Source organism: Cebus imitator, unplaced genomic scaffold, assembly GCF_001604975.1.
Source record: "Cebus imitator isolate Cc_AM_T3 unplaced genomic scaffold, Cebus_imitator-1.0 Scaffold102, whole genome shotgun sequence".
Classification (NCBI taxonomy): domain Eukaryota; kingdom Metazoa; phylum Chordata; class Mammalia; order Primates; family Cebidae; genus Cebus; species Cebus imitator.
This window is the reverse complement of record NW_016107417.1, coordinates 4,157,824-4,165,828: the sequence shown is the minus strand read 5'-3', so window position 1 is coordinate 4,165,828 and position 8,005 is coordinate 4,157,824. Positions and strand designations below refer to the sequence as shown.

Here is an 8,005-nt window from a genome sequence, read left to right as displayed (position 1 = left end):
AAAAATTAGCTGGGCATGGTGGCGCGTGCCTGTAATCCCAGCTACTCAGGAGGCTGAGGCAGGAGAATTGCCTGAACCCAGGAGGCGGAGGTTGCGGTGAGCCAAGATCGCGCCATTGTACTCCAGCCTGGGTAACAAGAGCGAAACTCTGTCTCAAAAAAAACAAAAACAAAAACAAAACAAACAAACAAAAAAACCAGGTGGAATAAAATGTGTCCATACATCCTGTGTGTACCAGGATGCAACTGGAAAGCCCCCACTGCCCCCTTGTCCAGGGTCTTGCCTGCCGGGTTCCCCACCAGTCTCCTCACCTGCACCCCAGCCCACATGCCCACCCTACGACTCCCGCCCTGCAGGGATACTCCTTTGTGGCACCCTCCATCCTCTTCGACCACAACAACGCAGTGATGACCGATGTGCTGGAAGCGCCTGGTGCTGGAGACCGGCCGGGTCGGGCAGCGGTGGCCAGGAGCGCCATGATGCAGGTGGGCTGGGCTGCGCGGAAGCGCAGGCTCAGGGTCTCTAGGCCTAGATCCACCCAGCGCCACAGTGTGGGCTCGGTGGGGTCCCAAGCCCCTCCGACATGGGGCGTGGCGGCGCCGCGGGGCTAGCGGGTGGGACCTCTGACTCACCTCCTTCGCCTTCGCCTTTGCCTCCAGGACTCGCCCTTCTTCCAGCAGTACGAGCTGGACCTGCGGGAGCCTGCGCTGGGCCAGGGCAGCTTCTCTGTGTGTCGCCGCTGCCGCCAGCGTCAGAGCGGCCAGGAGTTCGCCGTCAAGATCCTTAGTCGCAGGTGTGCGGGCCCGGGCGGGGGCAGGGGTGGGGGTGTGAGAGTGCCGTCCGGGGGCGGGGCCGGAGCGCGGCCACCCTAACTCCTCCTGCTCGGTCCCCCAGGCTGGAGGCGAGCACGCAGCGCGAAGTGGCCGCCTTGCGCCTGTGCCAGTCACACCCCAACGTGGTGAATCTGCACGAGGTGCATCAAGACCAGGTGATGGCTTCCGGGCTGGAGCCAAACGCCACGGGCGGCCGGGGGAGGGCGGCCTGGGGAGCGCGGAGAGAAGAGAGGCAGGCGGCGGGGCTTGAGGGGCGCTTCGGGCAGGATCTAGGGTCGGATTGGGCGGGGCCTGGGGTCTAAATCGGCCCAAAGGGACCAGGGATGTGCAGGAAGCGGGATTTCAGGGGAGTCGGGCCTGAGGACAGCAAGGCAGAGCTGAGGATGGACGAGAAAAGGGACTTTGGCCGTGCGCGGTGGCTCATACACGTAATCCCAGCACTTTGGGAGGCCGAGGTGAGCGAATCACTTGAGGTCAGGAGTTCGAGACCAGCCTAGGAACATGGTGAAAGCCCATATCTACGAAAAATATGAAAGTTAGCCTGACATGGTGGTGCGCCTGTAATCCCAGCTACTTGGGAGAGAGGCTGAGGCACGAGAATCGTTTGAGCTCTGGAGGCAGAGGTTGCAGTGAGCCGAGATCCAGCCACTGCACTCCATCCTGGGCGACAGAGCCAGACTGTCTCCAAAAAAAAAATAAATAAATAAAAGAGAGAAAAGGGACTTTGAGGAGGGGGTGCTCGAACATGGACGGAGCCTGAGGGCCGGGGGCCGGGCCTGGGTGGTGGGTGGGGCCCGTCACGGTGGGTGGGTGGTGACCGTGGCCCGTCGCACCGCGCACAGCTGCATACGTATCTGGTCCTGGAGCTGCTGCGGGGCGGGGAGCTGCTGGAGCACATCCGCAAGAAGCGGCACTTCAGCGAGTCCGAGGCGAGTCAGATCCTCCGCAGCCTCGTGTCGGCTGTGAGCTTCATGCACGAGGAGGCGGGCGTGGTGCACCGCGACCTCAAGCCGGAGGTGGGTCAGGGGCCTTGGCGGCGGGGCGGCGCTGTGGCGCCACGGGCTGCCTCTGACCACCGCCCCGCCGCCCTTGCAGAACATCCTGTACGCCGACGACACGCCCGGGGCCCCGGTGAAGATCATCGACTTCGGGTTCGCGCGGCTGCGGCCGCAGAGTCCCGGGGGGCCCATGCAGACCCCCTGCTTCACGCTGCAGTACGCGGCCCCCGAGCTGCTGGCGCAGCAGGGCTACGACGAGTCGTGTGACCTCTGGAGCCTGGGCGTCATTCTGGTATGGGACGCGGGCCTTGAGGCGCGGGCAGTGTCGCTCGGGCCTGGGGTCTTCCTGATGTGGAGCAGCAGGAGGAAGGGGACAGGGGTCATCTTGGTGCGGGCGGCTGGGTTTTGTCTGAGGCTGGGACGTGGGGTGGATCTGACACAGAGTCAGGGTCGCTCTGGTGCTGGAGTCGGAGCATCCGTGTATTAGGGGTTAGAAGTCAGGGTTCACCACGCGTGGGTCTCGGGAGTGGCCTGTGTGTGGGGTGAGTGGTTCTGTGGGAGCTGAGGGGTCAGCCTCGGCCCCGCAGCCTGGGCCGGTCTCATCTTCCCCTCACCCCTTCTAGTACATGATGCTGTCGGGGCAGGTGCCCTTCCAGGGGGCCTCTGGCCAGGGCGGACAGAGTCAGGCGGCCGAGATCATGTGCAAAATTCGCGAGGGGCGATTCTCCCTTGACGGGGAGGCCTGGCAGGGCGTATCCGAGGAAGCCAAGGAGCTGGTCCGAGGTGCGGAGCTGGAGGTCACAGACCATGGCTGGGGAGGGGGACGTCATGTGATTACGCTGGGACAGGGATGGTCCTGGGTCAAGTGTCCTGGTTGGGGATGGGCAGGGGAGGAGAGTGGGGCTGTTACAATCTCTTTGGGGCTCAGCCTTGGCGCCAGGCTCCTCCCCACACTTCCCTGCCTCGCTTCCAGGGCTCCTGACCGTGGACCCCGCCAAGCGGCTCAAGCTCGAGGGACTGCGGGGCAGCTCGTGGCTGCAGGACGGCAGCGCGCGCTCCTCGCCCCCGCTCCGGACGCCCGACGTGCTCGAGTCCTCCGGGCCGGCGGTGCGCTCGGGGCTCAACGCCACCTTCATGGTAAGGGGCGGGGTTTGAGGAAGGGAAGGGGTGACCGGAGTCTCGAGAGGTGGGGCCTGGGGAGGCGGGGCCATCGGAGCCCAGAAAGGGGAGGTGCACTGGATTCGGCCTCAGGTCGGTCTGGAGGCCAAGGCCCTGTCGGCCTTGACCTAGGCGGCTGGAGGCAGGGTCTGGGAATCGGTGCCAAAGCTAGGATCTGGAAGCCGCGGTCAGGCGGGGATGGGGACACTCAACCTTTCCTTTCTGCCAGGCGTTCAACCGGGGCAAGCGGGAGGGCTTCTTCCTGAAGAGTGTGGAGAACGCACCCCTGGCCAAGCGGCGGAAGCAGAAGCTGCGGAGCGCCACCGCCTCCCGCCGGGGCTCCTCTGCACCAGCCGCCCCGGGCCGAGCCCCCGCTACCGCCAAGGGGGCCCCCCGCCGAGCCAACGGCCCCCTGCCCCCCTCCTAATCCCCACCACTGTGACCCCCTTCCCTCACTGGGGCTGTGACCTGGGAGCCGGGCTTACTACCGGAGGCCTCTGCCAGCGGTGACCTGATCCCCAGGGACTGTCCTTCCTTCCTACCCCACCCCACTCCCAGACAGAGCAGAAGTATTTTTATAAGCAGAGAATTTTTTTTTACCGGATAGAGTTAGAGATGCAGGGAAGGGGGGGCCTGCTGGGGAGTGGGGTTTGGGGGGCCCTCTCCCACGACACTGCCTCTTCTGGGCAGAAGGCCCCTCCGGGGGCACTGCTCCAACAGGAAAGGGCCCCTCCCCCACTTCTAAGCACTGAGTTAGGAGTGCTCACTCCTAAGCTGGGACCCCCTCCTCTGTTCTCCCTTGAGGCCCCGTTCCTGGGAAGGGCACCCCTCAACTGTCACTTTATGGACTGTCTGTGCAATTACGTCCACCAAAGACCTGTGTTGGGGGGACTGAGGGAGAGGCCCTGGGGGACCCCCTGAAGCATTTCTGCCTCACTTTATGTCATCTGCTTCTCCCCTATTGGGGCTAAGGAAGGAGACAGGTGGTCCCTGAAAGAGGAGGCCCCCTTCTCACCCACCGCCTCCCCTTTGGCACAGCTACTCCCGGCTGGGGGTGAGGCCTTGGGGATCTGGGCTGGGCATCCACGGTCACTGCCTCAGCCCATCTAGGCTGTGCCTTTAACTTTAAAATAAAAGTCCACCCAGTGCTGTCTGTGGCATCTGTGTGTTCGCGTTCGTGGTGTGGCTGTCTGTAGCAGAGATCCTGGGCAGACAGCTGCCAGCCGGTGTAGTCTGGGATCTCAGTGGGGAGGCACAGGCAGACCCTTCTGGACAAGAAGGTATTCTTTGTTCCTTGGCTTTTGCTATGAGCAGTAGGAGGGCGCCACTCTCATCCTGGGTGTATGTCTGGCCAGCTCTGCTGGGCATCATTTAGGATTCTCTTGCTTGTAAATACAGCTGCTTCTTGACTTAGGGTGGAACTACATTCCAATAAACCCAACCTAAATAGAAAATGCTGAAAGCCGAAAATGCATTTTTTAATGCCTGCAACACAGCAGACGGTTCCCGACTTAGGATCGTTTGATTTACGGGCTTTCAACTTGACCACGTGCCACAGCGATAGGCTTTCAGTAGAAATCATAAATGGTAAGGAGTTTCCTGATTTACGATGGGACTACCCATAGTAAGTCGAAAATTTTGTGTCCCGCAAAAGTCAGTCGGGGACTGTCTGTAACAGAAAACCCAACCCAAACTTGCTTAAGCAAAACACAGGGTTTTAGGGGGCTCTTGTAACTACGCAACTCCGCGATGGCTTCGGGCAAGACCTAATCCGACTCAAGCACATGATCAGGACTCAGCTGCCGACTCTCAGCTGTTTATGGTTTTCTTGGTGGTGGTCCAGTCTGGAGGACTCTCCTTATGGGCCCAAGACGGGTGCCAGGCGCTCCAGGGGATCCAGATGGAAATCTGGAGATGGAAGCTGTTTCACGGTTCCCAAGAGAAGTCCTGAGATGTGCTCTGATTGGAGCCACTGAGGTCAGGTGCCCACCCTGAACCAATCACTGTGGCCAGGGAGGCAGTGTGCTGATTGGCTTAGATCTGAATCATGGCCTCCCCTCTGGAGGCTCATTGGGTGAAGAGTAGGGAAGGGGTGGGCCTTGGAGGGCAGTCTCTTGAACCTGGTGGGTGGTCAGTGAGGGTGGGAGTGAGCGGAATAGCAGTACTCATTAGGGCCCTCCCTCACTGGGATCCCAGAGTGCAGTTCCACTCGGGGAATGTCTGAGACTCCTCCCTGCGTGATCCGTGCGAGGGTGTGTGTGTGTGTGTGTGTGTGGTCACAGGGTGGTTGTGGTCCGAGCACCTTTGCCGGCACCGCAGGTCAGGGCCTTTTGTCCACACATGGGGATGTCCTGACAGCTCCCCCACCCTGGGCCGCCTCCCCATTGCTTCTCTCCCCATGGCTACTCTGTGAGACCATCTCATGTGGACCTCCCCTCCTGCCCCCGGGAGGCCTGGGAATCTGGTCTGGGACCCAGGGGTGCCCAGGTGAGGTGAACCAGGCAAGCCTTGTGGGCCGGTGGGGCCCCAGGGAAGTGGAAAGGGCAGGAGGGAAGAAATTCTGAGGCTGGAATTCTCACTCCTGTGTTATCAGCTGTGTGACTCGATATCACCTAACAGCCCCCGCCTCCCACATTTGTAGAAAAGAGGAACCAGAGAATTAACCGATGTAAGAGTGTGGTCACTCCGTCACTAGGAATTTATTGAGATTTACTGACCTTTTCCAATGTGTAGGGACCCTCCTGAGTACTCTAGGTGGGAATCTTATTGAAGGAGATGAAAGTGTCCCATTTCATCAGATACTCACAAGCACAGAGTATTACCTTTGCTAATTGGGTGGATACAAAATAGTCTCTCATCTTCAATTTCTTCACTTCTCATTCCAGGTAACTCACAGCCACCCTATGAAAGAGGTATCCTTAGCCTCATTTCTTTCTATTAATTAATTAATTAATTAAGCTTTTATTAAAAACAATTTTTTTTGAGACGGAGTCTGGCTCTGTTGCCCAGGCTGGAATGCAGGAGTGTGATCTCGGCTCACTGCAACCTCCACCCCCTGGGCTCAAGTGATTCTCCTGCCTCAGCTTCCCGAGTAGCTGGGATTACAGGCACCCACCACCAGGCCCGGCTAATTTTTGTATTTTAGTAGAGGCAAAATACAAAAAAATTCTGTATTTTTGTATTTCACCAAGTTGCCCAGGCTGGTCTTGAACTCCTGAGCTCAAGCTATCTGCCTCCCAAAGTTTTGGGACTGCACGTGTTAGTGACTGTGCCTGGCCTAAGCGCATGCTTTTTTTTTCCAGACGGAGTTTCGCTCTTGTTGCCCATGCTGGACTGTGATCTTAGCTCACCACAACCTCTGCCTCCTGGGTTCAAGTGAGTCTCCTGCCTCAGCTTCCTGAGTAGCTGGGATTACAGGCATGGGCCACGATGCCTGGCTGGTTTTTTTTTTTTTATTTTTTTTTAATTTTTAGTAAAGATAAGGGTTTCTCCAGGTTGGTCAGGCTGGTCTGGAACTCCTGGCCTCATGATCCACCTGCCTCTGCCTCCAAGTGCTGGGATTACAGGTGTGAGCCACCATGCCTGGCAGCATATGCTCTAAAGTGAGGAAAAGCATATGGAATCCTTGAGGTTAGGCTTTTATTGATGAACTGGAAGGGCTGGCCCTGGGGCAGTCTTCCTGCAGGGTCTAATTGGCTAGAGCAGAATATGCTGTCACAACTTTCCAGGTGGCTGCAGTCCCTGTCACTCCCTGTGGTTACACCAGCTCTGTCCTGCATTCATCCCTCTGGCCCTCTAGGCATTTGAGTTTGTGACTGATATAAACACTCTGTTTCCACAATCACTGCTGCACAAAAACAGGCTTTGTGAAATGTCAGAGATGGCCCTTAAATCTTTTATTTTTGGCCAGGCGAGGTGGCTCATGCCTGTAATCCCAGCACTTAGGGAGGCCGAGGTGGGCGGATCATGAAGTCAGGAGTTCAAGACCAGCCCGGCCATGGCAAAACACCATCTCTACATAAATCAGCTGGGTGTGGTGGCACAGGCCTGTAATCCCAGCTACTTGGAAAGCTGAGGCAGTAGCATCTCTTGAACCTCGGAGGCGGTGGTTGCAGTGAGCCGAGATTGCGCCATTGCACTCCAACCTGGGCGGCAGAGCGAGGCTCCATCTCAAAAAAAAAAAAAAATCTTTTATTTTGTTCTAAAATGTAAATGTAGTTTGTATTTATGAAAAGTTGCTAAGTTTGGCCAGGCGTGGTGGCTCACTCCTATAATCCCAGCACTTTGGGAGGCTGAGGTGGGAGGATCCCCTGAGCTCAGGAATTCCGGACCAGCCTGGACACCATAGTGAGTTGAGATCTTGTCTCGAAAACAGATAATATATTCATATGATTCAAAATCCAAAGGATCCATAAGAGTACGTAGTGAAAAATGCTCTTCCGCATGCTGACCCTCAGCCACAAACCTGTTGTCGCCAGAGGCAGCTAATGTGACAGGTTCTTGTGTAGTTTTTCAGGAATATTTATGTATAGTCACAAATATAATAATATGTATGTATCAGTAGAAATTCCCATTAATTAAATGTTAATTTTAGAAAAAAATTAGTAAATACAAAAGAGATTTAAAAAATCACTCACGGCATTACTCTCCATAGATAATCTGTGTTAATATTTTGGTGCATTCAATTATTTTAGTTTTTTGAGATGGAGTCTTGATGTGTCACCCAGGCTGAAGTGTGGTGGCACCATCTTGGCTCCCACTCCCAGGTTCAAGTGATTCTCCTGCCTCAGCCTCCCAGGTAGCTGGGGTTACAGGTGTGTGCCACCACACCAGACTAATTTTTGTATTATTAGCAGAGATGGGGTTTCACCATGTTGGGCAGGATGGTCTCAAACTCCCGACTTCAAGTGATCCACCTGCCTCAGACTCCCAAAGTGCTGTGATTATAGGCGTAAGCCACTGTGCCCAGCCTGATGCATTTACTTCTAAGTTTTTCTTCCTTTTTTTTTTTTTTTT

At 56.7% G+C, this 8,005-nt stretch overlaps 1 protein-coding gene across 2 annotated transcripts in view; it reads left to right on the top strand.

Annotated features, from left to right (window-relative positions):
* The window catches only part of RPS6KA4 (ribosomal protein S6 kinase A4), a 12,950-nt gene extending 8,801 nt beyond the window's left edge, over window positions 1-4,149 (top strand). For both annotated transcript variants that reach the window (XM_017537249.2, XM_017537250.2), the window contains exons 10-17: window positions 357-485; window positions 660-793; window positions 895-988; window positions 1,676-1,849; window positions 1,929-2,123; window positions 2,455-2,614; window positions 2,805-2,968; window positions 3,219-4,149. In XM_017537249.2, the coding sequence (XP_017392738.1) occupies window positions 357-485; window positions 660-793; window positions 895-988; window positions 1,676-1,849; window positions 1,929-2,123; window positions 2,455-2,614; window positions 2,805-2,968; window positions 3,219-3,416 (1,248 nt within the window). In that variant the 3' untranslated portion in view covers window positions 3,417-4,149. The remainder of the gene's footprint in view (window positions 1-356; window positions 486-659; window positions 794-894; window positions 989-1,675; window positions 1,850-1,928; window positions 2,124-2,454; window positions 2,615-2,804; window positions 2,969-3,218) is intronic.
* Window positions 4,150-8,005: the final 3,856 nt, after the last annotated feature.